The sequence below is a fragment of the Diadema antillarum genome, unplaced genomic scaffold (genome assembly GCF_040938485.1).
Source record: "Diadema antillarum isolate AM-2024a unplaced genomic scaffold, OU_Dant_1.0 seq00000981_RagTag, whole genome shotgun sequence".
Taxonomy (NCBI): Eukaryota; Metazoa; Echinodermata; class Echinoidea; order Diadematoida; family Diadematidae; genus Diadema; species Diadema antillarum.
Window position 1 is genome coordinate 601421 of NW_027271821.1, and position 26154 is coordinate 627574.

Sequence of the window (26154 nt, forward strand, 5' to 3'; positions counted from 1 at the left end):
CCACTTTTGCAGTAACAAAAAAAGAAAAGAAAAAAGAGGCAAACAGGAACAGAACAGTACATACTAGAGATCCCTTAGTGTGGGGAAACACAGGTGGTCTAATTGAATCTATCTCCATTCACTGCCCACTGAGGTACTTCTTAAAGCAACGTAAGATTTGTAAGATTTGTAAGATTTTATTGACTTTATCGACCCCCTCTCGGGGTATGAGAGTACAAACATATTTACAATATATGAATACAAAAATATATGTGATAATGTACATGTACATGTGAAGATAACAGATATGAATAAATATGTTTACAAAACAAAGCGTAAAGGACGTTTAACTACTCTACCACTACGTGTACAAACATTCACATCTACTTTACTTTCTACAAAAATACTGTCTTTCTTCTTTGGTATTGAAGAGAACTGAAACATAATAATTCTGACAAATTTGGCTAGTTTTTTTTAAATGGCAAGCATTAGTTGAATTGAATAATTTGGCCATATGTAATGCACTTGGTCTACTGGCCGTCAAGCTACTTGGTAAATACAATAATCTCTCTTTGTTGAAAGAGGGACAAACAAAAATATAATGAAATTCATCCCCTGTATCATCAGATGAACAGATAGTACAATGCAATTCATCTATCAAGCTTGCATCAAACCTGCCCTTATTAACGGGTAATCAATAGCGCCCATCAGCGATTATGTGTACCAAAGCATAGTATTACGCTCATGGCTAACACTCAACTCCAGTCGAGATGTGTGTGTGTACTTACAAAGAGATCAACGATGGAGCACAATGTCACAGTGATTCTTAAATATATCCGAGCCAGGCAAGCTTTGCCACTCAATGGTATCCCCTTTCTACAGAGTATTTCATACAATAATTGGAAGCTTTATTAAGTTTCATCTCCTAACCACAGTTGCTACCAACATTAACCCGTTGAGCACGAGTCCCAAGTAAACTCGGGCAGGTGTCTACGGAAAATGCGTGTTGTAGCAAAATCAGTCTGTCCTCGATGGGTTAACCCACTGAGGACGAGTCCCGAGTATACTCGGGCAAGTGTCTGTGGGAACTGCATGTTGTAGCAAAATCAGTCCGTCCTTAACGGGTTAACAGTTACTGTAACCATAGTGAGAAACTGTTTTGAGAGGCTGAAACTCTTCATCTCGCCTAAAAGCAGCATAATCCTCCTGGCCAACACTAACCTGATTTCTGAGGGGTGGAAGAGCCGGCGTGAAGGCAATCTTGTTCTGCATAGCTGGTGGAAGAGCAATGATTATGTATCTACTCTGCAAGAGGAAGGGGGGGGGGAGGGTGTGGGACAAAATGATACAAGAATGTTAATTTCCTCTGCAGAGGCCTGTTCTAGAAAAAAAAATGCTTTAATATTTCCCTATTGAAGAAAAGAAATGAACCTTTAAAAAACAAATTAAGCAGAATTACATAGCACCTCTGTATGGACTAGTGAAGATTTTAAATATGGCTCTCGTGACAGCCAAAAGTGATTTTTAATGATCATCATCATCATTATGATAGTAATCATAATCAGTATCATCATTACCATCATCATCATTGTTATAATTCTATATACTCAACAACTACTACACTACTATTACTACTACCGATACTATCACTATCACTATTTTACCGTTGCTAGTAGAATCATTTTGACACTACCTTAAATGACTTCCCATTCAGCGTAGTCACTGTGACCGTGTTGTTTTCTTGGCTTATTGTGGTGACCGGGTGGCTGAGTAAGACGCGATCTGTGGACAGCATACAGACAATGAGGAGCTTTTACTGACTGGGAGACTGGCAAAGAAACAGACTGACTGACAGACAGACAGACAGACAGACAGACAGACAGACAGACAGACAGACAGTGGAGTATAACACCATGAAGGGCATTAACCCTTAACCCTTAACTGTAATTTTGCTCGCCTATTGGCACAGATGTCTAGAAAGTAATCACTGTAAATGAGTACAGGTTACCTCCTCCCAGACTCCTTATTGTGTAATCATGGTCTTCTCGTTTCCTGAAGTACAATGCTACACCTGAGTAGGCTTTCTAATCTAAATCTACAACTCAGTCAAGTTTGAATGGCTTACTAATTGCCAATGAGAAAGCTTGGTGAATTCAGCTAAGTGCCTGGGCATGCAAACAGCTGAAGGAAAACTTGCCTAGAACATGCATGTGAATCGAGTGTATGCAGAAAAATCGTAAGAACAATAACAGCAATAGCATTAGTTTTGAGGAAAATGTGATCATTATGTTCAAATGTTACATGCATATTTAAAGTTAGGAGTAAATTCATGTGCTTTCCTCACAGGATAACAAGCCCACAAAAATGCATGAGGTCACCAAAATGGCACAACGCAAAGAAAATGCAGAGAAATTTATTGATATCATCATCATCATCATCATCATCATAAACATCATCACAACTTATCATTAACACTATCATTATTGTGGAGGCACTCACCTTCACCAAGTCTTGCTGCCATGTTGAGACTTATCGTCTGACTACCGCCAACAAATTTCCTCTCCTGGAAAAAAAAAAAAAGGTATAGAAAGAGTAAGTCTGAGGTAGCAACAAAAAATAAGTACATATCAAAGAGATTTATGCCATCAAGTCTTGGAATAATTTTGCTGCACAATCTACCTCCTTGCCTTCATCAAATTGGCAACTTTAAATTTTACTGTGTAATCTGTATTTGAGAATGGTTCGATGGGTAAACTCGCTGAATTTTATCAAACCTACACTAAATCAGGGGAACGTACAAAGTGTCGCCAATTTAAAGGTTCAGCCAAAAAATAGCTTTTAAAGGATTCTACCAGTCCTCTGCAACAGAAATTAACAATGACATCAGACCAAATTAGGTTCAAATACTAATTAATTTCTTCAAGATTTGTAAGATAGATTTGAAATAAACATATCTTTCATGTTATGTTTTGAGCCATTAGGAAAATATCAGATAATGGAATTCTCAGTGAGAGAAACAGCATTATTTCCTTTGTGACTGCGCCCCTAACAGGAAACAGTGCTATTCCTGCCACTTTAAAGGGGATGGCTAGTAACTGCTATGATCAGTGGGAATCAGTAGGAATGATGGGGGGTGATTGTTCCAATCCTTGTGGGATTCATTAAGAGTACATTATATATCTATTGTTGTGTGAAAATTATTTGCTTCAGAATGGTCTCATATTCAAGAAATGTGCAGTTTAATGTTTCCATGTTAGCATGCCTGTACAGTGACGGGGCATTAAACCGCACATTTCTTGAATATTAGACCGTTCTGAAGCAAATAATTTTCACACAACAATAGATATATAATGTACTCTTAAATGAATCCCACAAGGATTGGAACAATCATCCCCCAGCATTCCCACTGATCAGTTACTAGCCATCCCCTTTAAAGTCTATTATCTATAACTATACTCTTTCTGTGCACTGCTTATATTTTTTTCTCCACTTTTTCTCTCTGCAAATATTCCTAGTATGGATCCAAAAGGGCATGCTCTACAGTAGCTTCTGCAAAAACCAGTCTGCATACTACTTACTTTACCCGCCAGTGTCTATGCTGGTTTTATCTGAAACAAAAGAATGAATTACAAACAAGAAAAAAACTAATATGTGACGTAAGATGACTAAGAATTAAAACTGACCAATATACCAGCCCTTGGCTACTCGAGACACTCACCTGAGCTCCATTTTCAGTTGAAGCGAATCGGAGGAATCCTGTCATTCCAGACGGCACAGAGAGAGCAGACCAAGAAACAAATGAATGAATAAAATCATCACAATTGATTTATGACAAATAACAATGGTAAATGACAGTAGTAACAAATAGTATAACATAATCAGATGATGTCTACCACTAGTAGAAAGAGCGGTATTCCACTATAAAGCCCACCTGGTCCTCAACTGGTAAATTCCGTAAAAAGCTCTTATTTTCATGAAAGTTTTAATTTTTGCAAATTTAAGGAATGACTGTTGGGCCTAGAATTTAATAATGCACAAAATTATTGCCACCTGATGCACAAACAGAGTAAATGGACAGGTGTTAGTGCATGATTATGATAGCAGAGGTGTCACAAAAAATAACATCTCATTGTGAAAATGTCTGTGACCTCCACATTTGTGAAAATATCTGTACTTAAAAAAGGCAGCTTTTATAGTAGCAGAAGAACAAACAAACAAACTAGAAAAGCACTTGTAGAGTGCAGACCTCCACTGAGCAGCTCATTTATACCCATTATACAAACATACGGTACTAAAATCGCCCAATTTCCCAATTGCAGAAACATTTTGTATACGTCATCACCTTCCAGCTACGCAGCGCCTCCCCCAGGTAGCAAAGCACGCACTTAAAAATGAGTACAATGCAAACCTCAAATACACACAGCTTGACTACCATGTTCATTGGCTCTACTTGCCAAAATATTGAAATTCCTTCATAAAATCAATAAATATTCCTGGATCACTAACAAAATTTAATCATCTCTTCCTTGCGTTCACTCTCAATCTTTCCTGCAACTTTCATTCAAATCCATACACAACTTTTTGAGTTATTTTGCAAACAGACAAACCAACACCAATGAAAACTTAACCTCCTCCTTCCTTGGTGGAGGTAACAAACAAAGATTAAATAAATCGAAAAAGTTTGGAAAACGGTGCACATACCACATCCTCCCTTGATGTACCAGAGAAAGTATAAGAGAGACAGCTCGGTGTCTTCACAGCAGAAGCCCAGCTGGCACTGTGACTTGACCACATCCCTGGTCAGCTGAAACCAGAAGGTCTTCTCTGCCCACTCCTTGACCGTCATGCTGTCCCACTCCTCGGCCTCCGGGAAGTCCCATGGTGCCGCCATGTTGATCTGGACATAGAGGTTAATCGCTGAAATGATTTCATTTTGTTGCCGCTGCTGTCCTTTCTCCTTGTTCCTGGATCCTGCTAATTGACGCAAACTAATGCAAACTAACGCAAAATACTAATTAATGCAAACTAATACAAACCGTTAACGGTGAAAATTAGGGTGAATTACAGCATCTGCACCTGGCTCTTCATAGACCACTTAGTCATCTCGAAACAGATATCGATCAAGTAAATCCATCCTATCGAAGAATGACTAACGTCATGTTTACTTCAGTATATCAAACATCTCACCTCGACAGTCAACAATTACTCGGAAAAATCATTTATTGAAATATCATCAAATTCATACTTTTTTATCAAACAGATGTCGTTTAGATTCTATTTTGCTTTCAAAATTCAGAAAGTGTAGAACAGAATGAAGCGCAGAAACACGGACTTTAACGATCGATCATTGAAGGCCAAAATACTAATTAATGCATACTCAACGTAAACTTCCAGACACAACGCTATCCTATGTGAAAACTAAGCAATATCGATTACAAATATCGGAAAATGACACCCCTAAATACTAATTAATGCACACTCCGTGGTTTTCACATAGGATATCATTGTGTCTTGGAGTCTGCATCGAGTTTGCATTAATTAGTATTTCGGACTTCAATAATCGATCATTAAAACCCATATTTCTGTGCTCCATTCTGTTCTACACTTTCTGAATTTTGAAAGCAAAATAAAATCTAAAACGACATCTGTTTGGTAAAAAGATATGAATTTGATGATATTTCAATAAAATGATTTTTCTGAAAAATTGTTGACTGTCAAGGTGAGATCTTTGATATACTGAAGTAAACATGACGTTAGTCATTCTTCGATAGGATGGATTTACTTGATCGATATCTGTTTCGAGACGACTATTAAAGTGGCCTATGAAGAGCCAGGTCCAGGTAGTTTGCATTAATTAGTATTTTGCGTTAGTTTGCATTGAGTTTGCATTAGTTTGCATCAGTTTGCGTTAATTAGTAGGACCGTTGTTCCTTGATTGATAAAACACTGTTTTCTTTCTGTACTGGTGTAAAATACCAATCTGTCTACTTTAACAGCAGTCTATGTGTTGTTTGAAAGTTTGATCCTGAATCTACTTGTTTACATGTACAATTGTAAGTCAATTCTACCATTTCTTTATCTACCTTACCCTCAGCACATGTTTTAACCTCCAGTCTTTCTTTCTCTCTTACATTCTCTCTTTCTCTCTCTCTCTCTCTCTCTCTCTTTCTCTCTCTCTTTGTCTCTCTCACATTTACATATTTCTGGGTCTGTCAGTATACCACATAGTGCTTTTTCAATACATCACAACTCAACCCATAACCTCTGCAAAACGGAAACAAAAAGAGGAAATGAACAACTGAAGTTTATCTCAGTGTCACAGATAAGCTTCTGATAAAAATAAAATGCAAAGCAACACAACAACATATCACATGAGCAGGGCTGCCTATCTCTGCAGATAAAATATCATATATTTCATGTATACATCACATACAAACACATACTTTACCCTGTGCAAGATTACAAACATAGTTTGAAGACAGAATCGTGTCCAAGTTCAAGAATGGGGCAATTGCTCATTTCATGCTAAATACTGCTAAATCAAATCTCATGAAAACTAACATTAATTTCTTACATAATACATGTTTTTGTTTTTGTTTTACTTTTGATGAGAAAAAAACATGCATGTATTATTATGAAACATACTTGCTAGAGACCTCTGCCTGTGCATACAACAAAGAAAAACATAAAATACAAGACAATGCAAACAAACGATTCAGTACAATACACACAAACACAGAATACAAAACAGGCTTAACACATATTGAAACGAACTAAAAACTAGAAATGTCGCTATGGCGACTGGTATGCCTCCGCCATAATGCATGATTCTCCTAATAGGTCTATAGTATAATGTACATGTGGACAATGTGTGATTACATTTTCACAAAATTGGCAAAATATTAAAATGACATGTTTGTCACAAATGTATCGAATGTTCCCCTTCCTTGACCTATGTTTAATTGGATGAATAGGAGAGCATGTATTTGGGGATTTAAGAACTTTAACTTCGACTTTGACCCTTTCATAAGTTTACGCACTTGAGTAATTTTCAAGGTATGGAGTAAAAGTGCAATTTCTGTATTGAACTGTAAATTGTTATCATTTTCATCTGGCCTTTGATTCATAAGAGAATCACTGCCAGGCAGAACATACATAAATATGTACTACATGTAAGTTTAAAGATAACTTGAGCCACTTCCGAGATATGGAGAAAGAAGTAAGTTCAGCACTTTCACTTGATCTTTGACCTTTTGACCTTTGACCTTCTTGGCAAAAAGAAAAAATCCCAGAGAATATCTAGTGGGTTATACACACATACATCAAGTTTTAAAAAAATAATCCTGCTGGCATTGCATAAATATCAGGAAAATAGTAAAATTTTGAAGTATTGCCCTTGACCTTTGACCCCATGAACCCCAAATTCCCTAGATAACCACTTCCAGTCAGTACATGCATATATACTTTGTTCCATAAAGATACCTTGAACAATTTCCAAGATAGAGAGAAAAAAGTGAAATTTTAACATTTTACTTGACCTTTTGACCTTTGACCTTTTGACCTCATGACCCCAAACTTTTACCAGAGAATCTTAATTGGGTAATACATGTATACACTAAGTTTCAAGAAAATATCTTCAGGCATTGCATAGATATGGGGGAAATAGTGAAATTTTAAGCATTTGACCTTGACCTTTTGACCTTTGACCTTGAGCATGTGCACCCAAAAGTTGATAGGCACAACTTCACCCCCTAATACACATACATGCCAAGTTTCATTAGGATACCTCAAAAGGTTTTGATAGTTACCCTGTCCACAAAATTCATTACGGACGGACGGAAGGACGGACGGACGGACGGACGGACAACCCGAAAACATAATGCCTCCGGCACCACTTCGTGGCGGAGGCATAAAAATTGCATAAAATGAAAGAACCTAACCTTCTTTCCCATGTCATCAATTGCATGATACATGTGGTAGAGATCCATCACCTGGAACGGATTCCACGAGTCCGGAAACATACCATACATCGTCCTCCATTTGCCCTATTGCCACAAGGAAACAATCACATAGAGGCTTTTGATACTGTGGTAGTGATCATGTGTACACTACACTTCAACCAAAGAAGGCAAACTTCTCAATAACGCAGAATAAGTCAGTTCGGAGTTTGCTCTGAATGTGAACATCGGTATAAATGCTCTTTCTCTTTTTTAAATACAATTTACAATTTACTTGAATAATCATTACATCACAGGACGTGATGCTTCCTTCTGATACCGTAGCTCAAGTTTAAAAGCTAACGTGTCATCTTGGCACAAATTATCTTTTTCTGTTCACGTACAAAGCTGTGGTTTATACAGCACAGTTTTTTTTTTTTATGCTTAAACTGCAAAAGATGAACAGCATGGATTCCATTATAAATGCCATCATATCTTATCACTTGTTCTTAAAGAAGCCCAATTATATGCCATCATAAGTGCTCCTTTTTACTTTAAATGTCTTTCAACCATTCAAACTTCACTGCACATATTTGAACGATGAATGCCTGCAATGGTGAATAATCATTCCAACATTTAGAAACAAATACACACAGAATAGACAGAGATGACTGTAAATTGTCCTAACACTCTTCCTGTAAGGATCACTTTCTACTTTTATATGAATAATTAAAAAGATACAATATGTCACATTTTGCTTTGCATTTACTTGCTCTATCACCTGCATAATAGAATACATAATGCACCTAGCCAAGTTCAACAAACTGTTTGCATTAGCTTTGCCTGAAAGTTATGTTTCCATTCCTCAGTGGATATAATCTCTTTTACAGGCAAACTGTGGTAAAGAAGCAATAGGTGAAACTCTGCATGACTTTTTTTCTCACACATTTAGAACGCAAGCAATGCATCCTGTAATTCAATAATAATGGTTCAACACGGATGCAAATTAATGAAATTGTATTATATTTTTTCAGCCTTAAGGATGGGGGGGGGGGGGGGGAGGTGGGAGGGGTGGGTTTTTAAACATTTAACATGGCAGGGTTAATCAAACATCCATAAGTCAACATGAAGGAGCTGGTGTGATAACTTTACACACTCGGTATGCTCCTGGTCATGTCACACTGTTTAACTAGCATGGACTTTGCTCTTAGATGTTCTGCATTAATTTTCACTAATCCCACCCAGCAAGGGTATCAGGAGGGCAAGACCCAGACCGTCCCTTGTCTCAGCCTCTTGAAATGCTAGGCAATAGAATGGATAACATACATCACAGAACTCCTTAGTCCCAGAGCAGGCAATTTATGTCAACACTCAATGCAATCCAGTCAGTGACATGGAGTTCCATGGCAAAGTTGGCCAATTTACACCTCACGCTTATTTCTCGGAAGCTTCTAACTTTGCTAGTACAGAGAACATTATTTTCACTTTTTGGTCACATGAATACACTCCAGAAGATCACCAGAGCTTAGTTAATTCTTTGGCATAATTTATCTTTGTGTGTGTATATGTGTGGTTACTTACTGTACTTTGGTAAGTTTTTTTTCACCTGCAGATTCTCTGAACTCTTCTGGCACTTCCAACATTTAGTAGTAATGCAAATACTACATGGTACATTTTTGATGAATCAACATCAAAACATGGCACTACTAACAAATATCCCAATTTTTGCCTTTGCTTTTTGATGTCACAAAAAATTCGTACACCTCATAACACACACCCCCTCCACCAACATTCAACATTCTTACACCCTATTAGGGCTTTGTTAATTGTGAGATGCTATGTGGGATGATACAGTGCATTCAAGCATCAATTTAAACCTTTTTCCTCAGAATGTGTAGGCCTTATGTATGTTTAGTTGATTTTACTCACTCTGTGGAAATCAATTGGGATGCCATCATCATAGCAGAAGAAGTTCTCCACTCCCACCTCCTTGGAGAGCCGGTAGATGCGGTCCTGGGTGGGTCCCATGTATGCCCCTCCACAGTCCACGTAGTCGATGGCTTTGTCCTGCATGAATAGATGCAGGGGAACAACAGCTAAGAGAGGTCAAAGGTGAAATCAGGATATCCAAGTTCACTCTCACCAGTTTACAATAATATCCCTTTCGGCTAGACCTCACAGTTTGATGTACACTAGGTACACAACCGTGCATATAAACATTCTGACAAAAATACATTCACACAACAATGTTTAAAAGCATCTATATAGTTATGCATGCATTACATGGATGTAAAATTTATATAGAGTTTTATCAGAATAGTTGCAAAACTACTTGTCCCGACTGTTATAGGGTTACACAGTGCAAAACAATATGTGTGCTAATAGAGACTTCGGAACTGCCCTCTCATAGAGTGGACTGAAAGAGGAGTTTGGTTAGTGTTTTAAAGCAAAGTGAAGGCACAGGGGAATTCTGTGTATGTTCATGCAGCTGGCAGCTCCACAACTAGAGGTACAGTGTAACACTAAACACATCGATGAGATTTGCTGAAAATCATATCAGACAATGCAAGCTACAAGTGTACATGTAGCATTACTCTGTCAATATATCAATATCATGCAATTTATTTAAATATTCCAATGACTTTTGGAGGGAACAGCTCGTTCGTTTGTGTTTACTAGCACTTTTCACGGCAGTCGATTAATATTTGTATTAAAGTCTAAAAGCAAACTTGATTCACAAAGAAATGGTTTTTCGAACAATGATTGGCCAATCCGTGTCCAGAGGTACAGTATATTTATATTCCAGGTGAATTTTGCCCAGTTCTTGATATGTGCGACCATAATTTGACCAGTCTGACTTCTGTTTGAAGAGCAGGAGGTGTACCACTTGGCCTGTCCTTCACTCATTTCTGCTGGTAAACTGCTCGTTCTGTACTGTGTATGGCACACATCTTTAATTCCATTGCTTTTAGGGCAAGATTCATAGACTTCGCTATGGATCTAGAAGCATATCAATGGGCACCAAGGCCAATATCACACCACAAGATACAGCAACAATATACACTCTCTTTTTTGCGACTCAATATCCATAAGATTTGGGCAATGATTGAATTGGAGATCCGCTATTTAAAGCAAATAAGAAAACTTGAGGTCAGCCTGCTGGAGTATTCACCCTTAATAACTTCTCCCTGCTACTGACTGCTACATAGTGCAATGAGCTGTGAATGATGATCTTGGGTGAAAGCAATCATTTAAACTCTAATGAGGGCTCTTGTGGGATTTGGATTCCATGATCATGCCATTTTTGCACCACTTTGGTGTCACACTGCAGAAAAACCTAACAATAGCTAGTGCACTGGTAAATAATGCATTATTTCTGGCAGTGTAAAATATATTTGATTCTCCTAACCTGTGTTTGGCAGAATTTTTCAGACTTCCTACAGTAAGTCCAAAGTCTGCCTTGCCGTGGATATGAAGCTCCTTTCTTTCTATTTGGTATAACAACAAAAATTAGCTACAATAAAATGATAAATAAATAAAAGGGTCTATTTGACCATGATTTGATCAAGTGTTGAAGGGCACAAGCCATAGGTCTTTAAAAATATTTAGCTTTCATATGGAATGTAGCTCCTAATTATAGTTTTGGGAGGGAGATTCTTTTCATTGTCTGACTATACAGTTGCGGATCCAGAGGGGGGGTGCAACTGGCGCACGTCCCCCCTTTATTTTTCGTAAAAAACAAAAGAAACAAAAAGAAACAAAATCAAAAGAAAACCCGGAAGTGGCACCAGAAATATCAGTTGCGCCCCCCTCCCCCCCCCCCCCCCCCTTTAGAGAATTCCTGGATCCGCCCCTGCTATACACCATAAAATTCTAAAACCTAATTTTTAGAAGCGTACAAATGATTACAACAGTGTTGTGTTGCACAGCTACATCTCACAGGCAAACTTTTGCCTTGATTGATGAAATGTTCTGGGTGATGAGGCAGGGAGGCTGTATATTATGCACTGACTCACATGAACATGATGGATCTGGTCAAAGATGAATTCAGTACTCCTCAAATTGATTCACACCTTGTGGCTCACGACCGACAAGATGCCACACAAGAGAACTGGATTCATAAAATGTTTGGAATATGAAATAGTCGGATTGCATCAATCGATGGAAAACCTCATACAGCTGAAGGTCTCAGGGTTGCTCATCGGCCAATAGAGACTGGCCCTGGGATTGTTTTGACAGTCCCTGATATTCATCCAGGCCAATCGTAACAAGCAAATACGTTTGGTTGAATAATGTCACGCATCTATCCATTCATGGCAGAAGAAGAAACACTTGGTTGGAGCGTCACCAAGGTTGGGACTTAATTAATTGGGATTTATAATTCTCGATGCTTCCCGATTACACTCAATGTACACGCATCAAAGAAATCAATGTCATTTGTTCTATTCCTATTACCATGGGTATTCTGATCAAAACAAACCCCAGCATCACAATTGATTTGGGAGGGAATATCAGGGCCCCATTTCATGAAAGATGTTAGGATGGCAACTCTTGTTGGAATGGCAACTTCCAATAGCAACAACCAATCAGGAAGTTGGATTCTTGTTGTTGTCATAACAATTGCCATTCCAGCAAGAGTTGATATCATATCAGCTTTAAACGAAATGGGGCCCAGATTTAAGGTTGATGCATTACCTCATTATGACTTCCCTCACTAGAAGTTTGGAGCCCCTTATACCTTCACACAGAACAGAGTGGTTCAGGATTGGAAAACTGGAAAGACAGTCAAATGCACTGTTGCAGTTATCCTAAGGATTGTTTTTGCATATTTCAGTTGTGTATTTTTGTTCAATTTCCCTTCAAATATTAAGGGAGTTCTGATAATCCAAGTAGCAATTGTCAAAATACTGCCTCTGATAATAATAACTGATCACATGATATTATATGTCCTGTTTGTTTAGAACACAATCTTTCTCTTCTTCTTGTAACTGAAATTTAATTAATGGTAAGATTTTGATCAAAATCGGGTGAAAAATAAGGAAGTTATGACATTTTCAAGTTCTGCTTATTTTTCATGACTGTATTCCCAGGTTTTTCTGGGGATACATACCAGACCACATTATGTGCGCTCAGAAACACCTGTATAAAGCACCATCAATGCAATTCTTCTTCTTCTTCTTCTTCTTCTTCTTCTTCTTCTTCTTCTTCTTCATCATCATCATCATCTTCTGCTTCTTCTTCTTATTATTATTATTATCATAAGTATTATCATTATTACCATCATCATCATCATTATTATTATTATTATTGTTTTTTATTTTTATTATTATTACTTTTATTATCATTATTATTACTATTACTACCACTACTACTACTACTATCAACATCTTTGTGTAGCTACTCATGACCACTGACAGAAAATTTGCAAGTCCACCAGATTGCTTTTTTTTTTCAAAATTCAATCATCAATCATTACCATACAGCAAAAGGGTGAAGCAACACAAGAAAAATTTTGATGAGCCTGCTGTAATTATCGGTGGGTTTTTGCTGGTCACTGGCTAGCCACTGGCTGATCATGGGCTGGTCACTGGCTGACCATTGGCTGACCATTGGCTGACAGGACATTGTTGATTTTCAATGGTTGTGTGACATTAGTGGCCCAACATTTACATACTTAAAGGTCCAGTTTACCTTTGGGAGCAGTCATTTGAAAAATGTTCAAGATATCGCCTTTCATGCATATGTGTAGGTCTGTTGTACCACAAAACATCCTCCCATATAAAAGTTTTGCAATAAAGCCTAAGATATCAGGAGATGTCAGTATTTTTCTCAATAAACCGTAGCAGTATACGGTTTAGTCTGGAAACATTTTTATTATAGCTATTGTTCACATTTTCTATACTTAACAATACTGAGCATCCATTGTACTGATTCAAATTTTCACAATAGTTGTTTCTACCCCTAACTCACATTTTAGAACTATTTTAAAGCACTAATGCTGGGTTTTTATTTCATCTGCAAATGGTAAATTATGCCTTTAACTGACCATCATCAGCATGACTGCCTTCAATCTGCAGTACAGCTCATAAATATATGGAGTCAAGTATTGCTCATAAGCCCACTTGGAGTCTGTGTAGATTTAATTTGTCTCATGGTTGTGGGACTGTTTTTTTTTTTTCATTTTGAAAAAAAAAAAACAATTCTGACGGTCAACTTATGTTTTTTCACTTGCCTGGTGTTAGGCTTTTGTGAGCCCCTCAAATATTGCTTGCCAAAATCAAAATGTTAACTCATCCTAATAAAATACTATCTCTCGGTTGGATGAGGAATAATGACTAGATTTTCTCCAAATCGAGTAAATAGGAATATACATCCTAGACATGTAGATAAAGGAGAAAATTCAAGAGAATAGAATTCTAGTAAAACACTCATTCATTACTTAGAACTGTCCACACAGATACAATGTAATACTCATCAGAGAGTGGGGGAGGGAAATGAAGATTTCACCAGACAATTCTGAGGATATAGACAGCTGTTTCATTCTCGTACAAGCACATCTTAGATCTGACCAGCTGCCCCTGGTTTTGGGATCAGTACAACTATTGAAATAACAGACCAGTTCCGACTGACCATGTTTCATGAATACAATGATAAGCTCTAGACTTCCTGTGGTAAATGTCACATGCTACACCCACCCCCTACCCCCCCCCCCCCCCCCCAGCATGATATCAATGCAAAAACAACTGCTTTCTGAGAAAGAAAAAAAATCCCTAGCAGTAAAGTTCCTCTTTCTTCTGATGCTAAGTGTTTCACAGCCTGACTACAGAATGAAATACACATCTTGTAGCACTAGGCCATCGACTGGGAAAGGCGAGTGTTTCTCTACAGTGGCACAAGTTTCATTTTTAAAGCCACAATATGAATCTCTCATTAACCCGTTGAGGATGGCTGATTTTGCTACAACATGCATTTCCCATATAGACACCTACCTGACTATACTAGGGGACTAGTCTTCAATGGGTTAACTTTTATGAGCAAAGGTACATATGGACTACAAATTTGCTGATTTATGCTGAGTGCAATGAATGGCACAGATATATAATCTTATCTAGATGTAACCTACCCCTAGAAGACTTATGACTGCAATCAGGCATATGCTCACATTGTATCATTTTATGATATTACATTATGATTAGCCAGCTGTGATAAACTGCAAAGAGAGATGACAATTCTGCTGGCGTTCATGTATTTGTACGGGCACAGTCCACTTTTTGCTTTATAATAGTTAACTTCCGATCATTTATCACATACAACATAGCCATGTGATTTGCACTGAAGCATTAGACATGTAAAGCTCCCCTAGATGCATTTCTCTATACGCACATGTACGAAGCCATTCAATTCTCACCTTTCAATAAACTTTCATTATCTTTCCAACTGTTTGCCATCTACATCTTTATTCTCATTGGTAAACCTGTCAAGCCCTGCAGCAATTTTCCTAAACTCATAATACTGGCAACTCTGAATTTTATTGCACATTTCTATATATTGGAGAAAAATTAGACAGAACTGGTCAAATACATTTAAGTAACATGTGCAAAAAATGTAAAGAAATATCTTTACGAAATTACCACTCTGAGACAGTTCAAGCATGCTATCTCAATTCCAAATGGTATTGCAAATTTATGGATCAGGTAAACATTCTGTGATCTATCCAGGCCACTGATAATCAACCAAAATGGACAAAAGTATGAAAGAGAGGTTTTTATTCTGCATTATGAAATATTAGCAATGAATGATGCAAAACCAGCAAAGTGACCCAAGATCTCAATCTACACTAGATCAGCATGATCGCTCCAGTCCAACATGCACATGTTAACACCATACATTATATGCAATGTACAGCAAATCGTGACAGACTATTCCTAAAAGAGAAAGCACCAAATACGAGCCTTTGATCTACTTTGATTGAAAGTTAACAAGCTTTACATTTATGTCAATCTCCATCTTGAAAATAGAAGCAATCATCACGTCATCCAACAGTGCACTTTTGAATCCCAGGTGTGTATACCATTAACCCGTTGAGGACGAGTCCCAAGTATACTCGGGCAGGGGTCTATGGGAAATACATGTTGTAACAAAATCAGTCCGTCCTCAACAGGTTTAGTGACCTGCTTCCACTAACTGCAGTCCTATCATGTCTGTACATTTATGTGTGCATGTGAAATAGTGAGAAATATCAACTCCCTGTTTTTGGAAGCAAACAAACAAAATACAATTTAAACTAAAGTTTTGTCAAGATAGACTGTATTATACAACACCAAATTAGAATGTAGCTATCTGATTGGTCGACTGCCCATCACGTGACATCGCACGCTCTGGCTGTCAGCCATGCAATTTCGTTTGAGCAAAAATGGATAGCGCATGGCTGACGTCACCGACTTCCATTGACTCCTGTTTTAAACTCACGACTGACTCGAAGTTTTTGTTCCATCACACAGCACTGATATCACAATAAACATTTGCTGCGGGCACTCAACAATTACAAGCATGCTTACAAGTGCATACTTTTGTCACTCATTTTTGTAAACAACTTAGTTTCACGTACATACACGGTGACTACTGCGACTGTGCAGCTACTCATTCGTCTTTCACGGAAAATGGTTGCCATTTCTGTGCTAAATTCAAGAATCTGTGTGGACCAAATCTGTTGACGTTCGAGGTGTTGTATAAAGGAAGTGTATGGTCTTTACTCGTGCAATGGAACAAGATTTCGCATTTGGTGAAAGATGAGGCGCACTATTCAACTCGGCTTCGCCTCATTGAATAGAGCGCCTCTATCTTTCACCTCGCGCAAAATCTTGTACCATTCACTATTTTATCTCAAATACAATACCAAACTTCCTGTGAATGTTTAAAGCAGAAAGAAATGAATGCAGTGAACTACAACTTTTCTGAAGCAGTGCTTCCATAAACTTCTGGGGTGATATTCTGAGCCCGTTTGAACTCTCCTTGATCTGTTGTAACTCCTGTTGCAATTTCTGTTATATCTTTGTTCTATCTGGTGCCCCTTTGCTTGCGCATGCCATTGTCTTTACAACAATAATTTGTGTATGTAACACACATAATTTTTGGGTGAAACTACAGCCACTCTGTTATACGGTATTCTGAAGACCGTTATATCTTCTCATGTAACTCTTACCACTTCCAAATTTATGCTTGTGAGATGAAACAGGTTGGAAGATGTTTTAACCCATTGAGGACGGTTTGATTTTGCTACAACACGTATTTACCATAGACACCTACCCAAGTATACTCAAGACTCGTCCTCAATGGGTTAACGTTGTATGTATCATGGTGGCAAATCTCCTTTGCAACCAAGCAAATTCTTGGTTGCAAAGACAGGAGATACAGAGATCGAATGAATTTTACTGATGATATTGCTGAATCGATATTGTGCAAGAACTATTGTCTCGAGGTGTGGAGGAATTTGGCAATATCTGCAACAAGATTAGACATTTCATTTCAATTCAAGTTAATTCAATTGAGCTTTTATTTTCATCCATCTAGCAGAAAGTTAATACAGTTAGCAAAGTATGCATTTGGGTTCTGAAATCCACTCTAAATCAGTCTATCTCTCTCTCTCTCTCTGTCTTTCTCTGTCTCTCTCTGTCTCTCTCTCTGGTACATTATTTCTTTCTATGAACATACCGGTAATTTTAACCTGGAAGTGAAATCCATCCTCAATGAAACTGTTTTCACATGCATAATACATTAATTACTATGAGGCAAATAGTGCATGCGGATGGGGTGCTTGCTGTCATAGACGTGAGGTATCAGAGAAACAAAGTAGTCCTCTCCAAATGATACAGATTGATGTGTAATGGGTTCACAAACGTAGCACGCTCAGCAAAAAAAAAAAAAAAAAAAATTGAAGGGGTGTGTAACTATGATATCAAGTGGCATTGGTGGGACACAATGTCAAACACTGACAACAATTGTACAAGAGATAAGAAAAAAAGTTCAATGGACACTGAATTCCCTGAAGAAACATCAGTTGTCGTTGTTGTTGTTTTTTCTGTCTTTTTTAGGCACTGTGGAGTATTGGTACCTTATCATTCTGAGCAACAATGCATCCGTTGTGTGTGCTCAGACAGCAAGGGCATCCATTGGCAGAGATAACAGTGATCTCTGAACCAATTCAATTTTTCAATAGATTCACAGATACATGTATTCCTCTGGAACTAAAATCCGACAGATTTTTTTTTTCTTTTTTATTGGCAATTCTTTATGGATAATAATGGTTACACAAAGACTCATGTCTCGTGCAAAAGACAAATCTCCTTCCATGATAATCTGTGTTAATGGAATTTCCGCACATGACATAACATTGAAGAGAATCCGAGAAGGCATGCCTGGATGGCAAACACACACTGGTAGTTCAACTGTGACTTTAAGTAAACAGCTTTGAACAATTGAGGTGTAGTTCTTTGCACTCACATAGTGATTTAGCGTACGACCTCCGACCCTGGCATTCGCCTCCAGTACCAGAACATCTTGCCCGCTTTCTGATAGTAGCTTGGCGGCTGATAGTCCTGCAAAGAGATGAGACATTGATATTGTGCTCTTCAACCATCATAATCACATCCATGCTGTAAGAAGTTAAAGCTTTTTTCTATTAAATGAAGCATTGGAAAATGAATATTTTCTTTACTTAAAGGGATGGTACAGTACCGGTCGGGGTGAGGATTCAGCTTTTAACATTTTGCAAGGTACTCAGAAATCATATTAAGTAATGTTACAGAGGATAGAGGTCTAAAAGGAATTCACAGTTTATTGGATGGAAATTGGTTTGGCCTAGATATCCAAAAACAAAGTAAAACAAAGTGATCCTAATGAAAGGTGGGTCCCAACTTTTATCAGGATCACTTTGTTTTGGATATTTCAGCCATTTCAACACCAATTTTCTTTGAATAAGCTTTGAATTCCTTTTGGAATTACATGCTCTTCTATATTCAACAGGAGGTTTTTAAAAAACAAAGGAAAAAAATCATCATCACAAATTGTTGGAAACCTGAAGCCCCTATCTCAAGCACAACTTTAACATCCCTTTAACTTTAGTACATTGGTACAAAGAGTCATGAATACAACATCAAATCAAACAGTATCCTCAAAAGGGTTTAATGCTTCCACTTTCTGGCTATGCGCTGTTTATGTTCAGCTTTGAGGACAATATTGTTGTCTGTCAAAAAAACATTGTGGCTATGGGTGGCCTTGGGTGGATGCCAGCATAAAAGTTGCAGTGCCTCAGTATTTCCAGGATTTAAACTTGAATGTTTATTAACTCTGCAAATGTTTTGGATAAACCTCTCCATAAGTTGATTTTTTTTCAAATGTAGCTGAAATCTGAAGGCAGTTTGCTAATTTAATGATACAAATGATAATCAACACTTACCTGTAGTATCTGGTAGATATTTATTACATAGGAAGTCTTGTTTATCCGTGCCTTAAAAAAATACACAACAACCCTATCATACTTCTTCCCCTGCCCAACCCAAATCCAACTTCCCTTTGCAAACATCAAGCACTCACCATTTTCATTGTTCCCAGTGACGCTTTAGGTCTATGTTTATGCCTGTGGGTTTTAGTTGCAGCTTGCATTTCGGAGCATCAAGAATAATAGCACGCACAGCTTTATACACAGTGATTTGTGAAAACGTAGTCAATGCACGTCAACACAGCCATGGTAGAGCTTTGCAATATACATGTATCTGGGGTGTCCAGCAACCAGCACAAGGAACACTTTGCCAGCAACAAGTTGAACATTTGTTTGTCCATGTTTTCTGGTAGTTTTACAGTACTGAAATTTCTCTTTCCTAGGACCATGGAATATTTTTCAGGGTGAGGAGTGGGGTAGCTGTGGGACCTGGGAGGGGGTCAAGGTCAATGGTAAACTCAGCAGTTTTGCCGGCCCCTGCTTTAAAGCTCATTTGACATGTTCCCTAAGGTCCACTTTAACAGATGTATCTATTGTCATTATTATCATTATTATCAATTATCATCATAATTATGATAATCATATTTATGTTTATCATAATCATCATCATCATCATCATAATCATCATCAGGCCTATCAGTGGTATCATGAAAATTCATAACTCCATGAACTTATTATCAGTACAGATGGCCATGTCATTGTGAATGCAATTACAATATCAGGTGATGTTCTCATGCTATTCCACTTACCACTGATACCAGCACCTACGACAATCACATCTCGTATCGTTTCCTCTGTCATGCTGAATAGGACTTATGACAAGGCGCACGAGGGGGCCCAATGAACAGCTGCTGAAATGGAACCAGATAAATGAAAGTGGTTGAGGACAGAAACATCAAACAATAGTTACAAAGTTAAGTTCACATAAATGAATCTTACCTTGAAAGATTAACTCAAAGTTTTAAACTTTGATGATTAGCTTGTCGTTTTAAACAATGATGTGCATCCATGTAGCATCTAATTAATCTTTGAAGAACATTTTTTTTTGCGAGAGTCCAATGTGATGATTAACCCATAGTACTGGAAGAATATACTTACAGCACTTGCCATAAACCTGATATGTGCAATGATACAGAAATGCGCAACATGCACTGGAGGTGGACCTGTAAGCTAAAGGGGAAATAGGGTTCAAGGAGAGATCACACAAGGTCCCATTAACTTTTGAGTTGGTTCATTATCATCTTCACACGACACTATAATCAGTAATCTACAAGTGGAGACACATGCTGTTCGTGGATAGAGCGTAAACTCCGTGATGTCCACTAATTCTAGTCCTCGACTAATCTTCAAGATTGTTAATCTTCCAGTGCATCCACACGGTGCTAAACTACAAGGTATTCATCAAACTTTAAAACTTTGAATTAATGTTCATGATTACAAATTTTGAGCGAACCTAATTACATTGTATCTGTATCTCATTTAATATGCCACAACAATTGCAAGTGTGTCATGAGAGAGTTACAGTCTGTCACTCAAAACAAATTACCACATCTGACAATTGTAATATTAACAGTTTGACGATTCTGTAGACTTTGCTAATAATATTTTGAACTGCACTATGAATCATAAAGCAGATGTTGTACACAATACAGTGTACAATCAAAAAGGAAGATGCATGGTATTCGAATGCAAATAGATTTAATGACAAATTGCTACATCACAAGGTAAAATGTTAACAATACACAGTCTACGGCTATTGCCATCAGGCCAACTGTATCAGTACCGCAGACCGATAGGATGGAGAGATCCGAAAGGGGATCTAAGGTCAAATCATCAATACCTGTTTTCGCCATCCCTGCTTAGAGGTGATGTCTTTCACTGGCATTCCTGATTTAAAGCTGCTAATTTTAGCATAGTTTGCTTTCTTTCAAGTTGAGCACTGGGAAAAAGCAACACCCACTCTTGCACACATTACAGTTGAATTGAGCTGAATTGAAGTGGTTCATTGATTTAACAAACATTTATTCAGTAAAAAATAGGAGCCAATGGGCTGAATTGCTGTTCAATTCAAAATAATGTCAAATCAAACACCGGAAATTCTCAATCACAAAAGTTATACAAAACCTTGATATACACATTGCTATATCATGGTATTTACAAGCTTGCTAAAACTTAATAACTTTCAAAAATATTACAACAATGCACAGTGAATTTGGTTCATTACACATTTAAAAAAGACAACCAAAAAAAATTGTGAAATCATTCTCATTAATGACAGGGCAAAAATGTTCAAAAAAAAAAAAAAAAACTCATTTGATCCTGACACATACTTGATATTCTGTGTTCCATTATCCCGTTGAGGACGGACTGATTTTGCTACAACGCACATTTCCCATAAAGACACCTGCCCGAGTATACTCGGAACTTGTCCTCAGCTGGTTAACATTATGTGAAAAAACACAAACTACATGAAGCATTGGGAGAAAGGAAAACGATGAAAGGAGTGAATAAAGATAGAAAACAGAAGAGGACAGGAAAAGATAGAAAAAAAAATATTGACAGAGAGAGAGAAAAAAAAGCAAGTACTTAGATCTACTTTGTGTGCATGTACATTGCAGGGCCTACGTGGTTTATGGAGAGTAAAATTGAGGTTACAAATATGACAAAAATACACCCCAGATCCTTTTCCATTTTGACTGTCTCAATTTTAAACCTCACCCTCAGTCAAGATTAAATTGATATAATTTGTGCTGATGGTTTCTATGGCCAAGGCATATTCGTACAAACGTGTACAGAGTTTACCCATTAAACTGTGGTACATGACATTTTCTATAGATGATTGAATTTTAGCATATCCCGTCTACAGTAGGCCCTACTCCCATGATTCAAAAAAAAAAAAAAATCCCTGAAAATTTCCTTTCGCACGAACGGCCGCCAACTCCATACAATCCATCCTTGATTGTTCTATAACCGTCTAGTGTGGGTTGCATGATATTGATATTTTCTTCTTCTTCCAGCTTAGTGACCACAATCGACAAGACGATTATTCTGTCACTTTTGGTAGAGAGGTTGGCTGTGCACTTTGCAGAAATTCTTAGTAAAATAGCTTTGATGATGATTGATATTAGGCCTAACGTTAGGCCTAATGATAAAATTGCAAATAAGGCCGTAAGGGACTCAATTTCAGTAAATTTAAACTTGGTTGGAAAAATCAGTAATTAATAATATTACAGCAGAAATAAGCAGATAATTATATCTAATTACGTAGACTAGAAATAAATAAACGAACTAATAGCTTGCAGATGATATCCTACTCCTAGACAGAAAGATCCGTCTGTCCGGAGGGCTCTTTAATTTTGCCATTAACGTTGTCCTCCGTAGATACGGAGGGGATCCGTGAAGCCAGACGCAGTCTCCGCGGAACATTCCCCGACGGACAGGTCACTGAGGTATACAGACCGATCTTTCGGTCAAATGATATCCCTGCTATGACAAAATGATAAATCGGATAAAGAAATCAGGAGACCTACCGTTACGGTAGACCTAGGCCCTATATAAAAATTACGCCTACCGGATTGAAATACTAGTAGGCAAGACATTTTATGCGGACATGGTAAGTACAACAGACATCATACCGGCAGGCTGAGCGCTTGCCTAGCTGCTCTTTCGCAGACACTTTTCTGCGGCCTCGCGAGGAACATACATGTATACAGCCGCTCCAGATCGAGACTTGTACCCATTTATTCATTGTACAACATTGAATAATGTGCACAATTGCCGACGTGACAGCTAGGAATGGGTCTACTTCTGGCCAACTACATCTCATTCATCATTTTTCATAAAAATAACCAAACAGATGATGAGACTTACCAGAGCACAACTTTCACAGCTCAGCAGACGTCGTAGTACGCACAGAATACCGTATTCTTTACCTACGTACAGTCTATGTAGTAGTACACCTTCCTCGATCATCGTCAGAACACAAACAACTCGGCCTTGGACTGAACACAGGTGGCAGTATTGTACTTTTTTGTTGCTTTTGACTATTTCGCGTTTTGAAAACTGAAGTAGCGCGAATTATATTGCCAATTTAGCATCCACAGAGTACAAGTACCAGTATAATGTACTGTATATTGTGGAAATACCACTACTAGTCAGTAATCGCTCTCTCTAAAAAAATAAGGAATAAAAAATAAGGTTATCCAACTTTGGAAGACTACTCTTTCATGATAATTGTCAGCTATGGAGAGAGCAATGCTGGTTATGAGGAAAGAAGAACTCTTTCTCTTTCATTGATACCTAATTATGATGACGAATTAATGTCATGCATATCTTTTAAAGACAATGACGAATTGCACTTTCTTCCAGTTGAGTATCACAGCACATGAAGGAACAATGAATGATCTCACTTAATGGCTGAGATCGATCAGTAAGTGCATGAGAGTGGCCAAATGAATAGGCCACCTGTGGGGAATGCAGGTTTGTATTGGGTTTGTGTTGGGGATGGTTTTTCTAATAATTATTTTGTGGTCCAAAACCTTTATCATGGCCACCTGTCCAATAACTTGGTCACTCCTACATAGGCCAACCCCTTCTCAGTCAATTTTTCACTATTCATTTTCAACACATACAGAAGATTACACTCGAACTTGGAAAAAAGTAAAATTTGTCATTGTTGTCTTTAAAGAGGAAATCTACAAAAAAAAATAATAAATAGACTTCAAAACAAAGAGAAACAGATATTCCATACAGTCCTCAGAACGATTCAAAAATAAAAATGACAAAAAATGGGATAAGAAATGAGGAAGATATGACAATTTTAAATTTCACGGGCGTTGGGGGAAACATTTCTTGACTAGTCCTTATGAATCTTCAAATAAGCAACGTGATGAAGTCACGCTCTCACAATTATTATTCATTTCATTCACAGAAATGACAAAAATCTCATATTTCAGCTCAGAAAATAATGAAAAATGCATTAAAACCACCCAAAGAAAACAAAGAACAATTTTTTAAAAAATGTGATATATCTTGGTATGAGAACATGCTTTTACTTGTATTAACTATAAAAAAAAATGTTTTTCCGAATTAAAACATTATACATGAAAAATTGTAAGGGTATGACATCATCAACTCGCTCCACTGATTATTTAAGGACTGGTCAAGAAATGTCCCCCCCCCCCCAAAAAAAAAAGTGCAATTTCAAAATGTCATAATATATGACATTTTGAAATTGCACCTTTTTTTTCGGAAAACATTTCAGGAAAAGATATCATTTTTCTCATTTTTTACCTGATTTCTGCCATTTTTGTTTTGTTCTATAGGGAATATTTTCCTCTTTCTTTTGAAGTCTATTTATTTTTGGTGTGGATTTACTCTTAAATTTGATGTGCTCAGTCATGCATGACATTTGTCAGCAAAATTGGGAAAGAGGAAGCGTTCCCCTTTGAGACGGACATATAAACAGCTCTAATAGCTGACAATTATGAAATAGTAGCCCTCGAATTTTGGATTGCTTTTATTTCATAGGCACTGTAGAGATCAGTGGAAATCCGACAACAACAACAACAACAACAACAACAACAGCAAAACAACAACGACATTATAATGTCCATTGTACGACACATGGTACATTTTCTATATCTTTTGTGGGATCAAAGTTTTGGAATAGTTTGCCCAAAAATGTTCAAGAGGAAAGAACAAGATCTTCATTTCGAAGAAACCTAAAAAATCACTTGCTAAAAGAAGTTTAGTGATGAAAAGAAATTTTAGTGTTCAGTTTAATGTACTTCTATAGTACAGTTACTTTAAAAGAGTAGACCTTGCAATAAGCAGCTTAAATATACATGTAGCTATAATGGGAGAACCATCCTCGACTAGCACTTGTGCTAACTTTTGGTTCCCCTTTAACAACATTATCTTCTGTTTTTCTACTGTTTTTTTCGATTATTTTTTTTTTCAGAACCTCTGTCTATGCAATATATGTCTACATTACTTACTTCTTCATTCTCTTTGCCTTTTCAGTGATAAATGTATCACAACGAAACCAAATCTATGATAACACATGTATTCTAAGGTAGATATAAGTATGTAAAATATATGCTTGCAAAGCTGTAAGAACCTTGTACAGAATCATTGTATTCTCATAAAAATTTCATGTTATTGTATCTTGCACTGTGGAATTTCATGTTATCATGTTATCATATTCATATGTATGTTGTTAATAAACTCAACTCAACTTGTATTCTCATAAAATTTTCATGTTATTGTATCTTACACTGTGGAATTTCATGTTATCATGTTATCATATTCATATGTATGTTGTTAATAAACTCAACTCAACTCAACTCAACTCAACTTTAAATTCAAATGAAAGTGTCTTTGAAAAAAAAAAGTTAGGGATCAAAACTTAACAAACAAGAAATCAACAAACAACCAATTATTAAGGGAAAGAAAGATTCGGATTCCTTTGAGGTTCGAGCATGGTGCTTACTTTCCACTGCAGACTCTGAGAGGGTTGTCTATGCTGTTATTTTTGTCATATTACTTTGTACATTGTATAGGAAAGTTATACTATTGGATGATGGTTAGATGGAGTGGATGGTGGGTTTTTATCGTACTTTGAGAATTTTCTGTTTCCTGCAGTCATTGATTTATCTATTTAGACAAAAAAATCACCAGTAACCTTTAGTATCGTGACATTTGTCAAATTGGCTTTCCAGCCGTGCTACGGCCAACTTC

General features: G+C 37.3%; 1 protein-coding gene across 1 annotated transcript in view; it reads right to left on the reverse strand.

Annotated features, from left to right (window-relative positions):
* LOC139742159 (amine oxidase [flavin-containing]-like) overlaps positions 1-20265 on the reverse strand; it is a 36613-nt gene extending 16348 nt beyond the window's left edge. The window contains exons 1-9 of the mRNA XM_071652728.1: positions 20163-20265; positions 18417-18511; positions 9846-9983; positions 7920-8024; positions 4681-4876; positions 3698-3735; positions 2479-2542; positions 1673-1761; positions 1201-1284 (exon numbers count right to left, since the gene is read on the reverse strand). Coding sequence (XP_071508829.1) covers positions 1201-1284; positions 1673-1761; positions 2479-2542; positions 3698-3735; positions 4681-4876; positions 7920-8024; positions 9846-9983; positions 18417-18511; positions 20163-20214 — 861 coding nt within the window. The 5' untranslated portion in view covers positions 20215-20265. The remainder of the gene's footprint in view (positions 1-1200; positions 1285-1672; positions 1762-2478; positions 2543-3697; positions 3736-4680; positions 4877-7919; positions 8025-9845; positions 9984-18416; positions 18512-20162) is intronic.
* Between the last annotated feature and the right edge of the window lie 5889 nt (positions 20266-26154).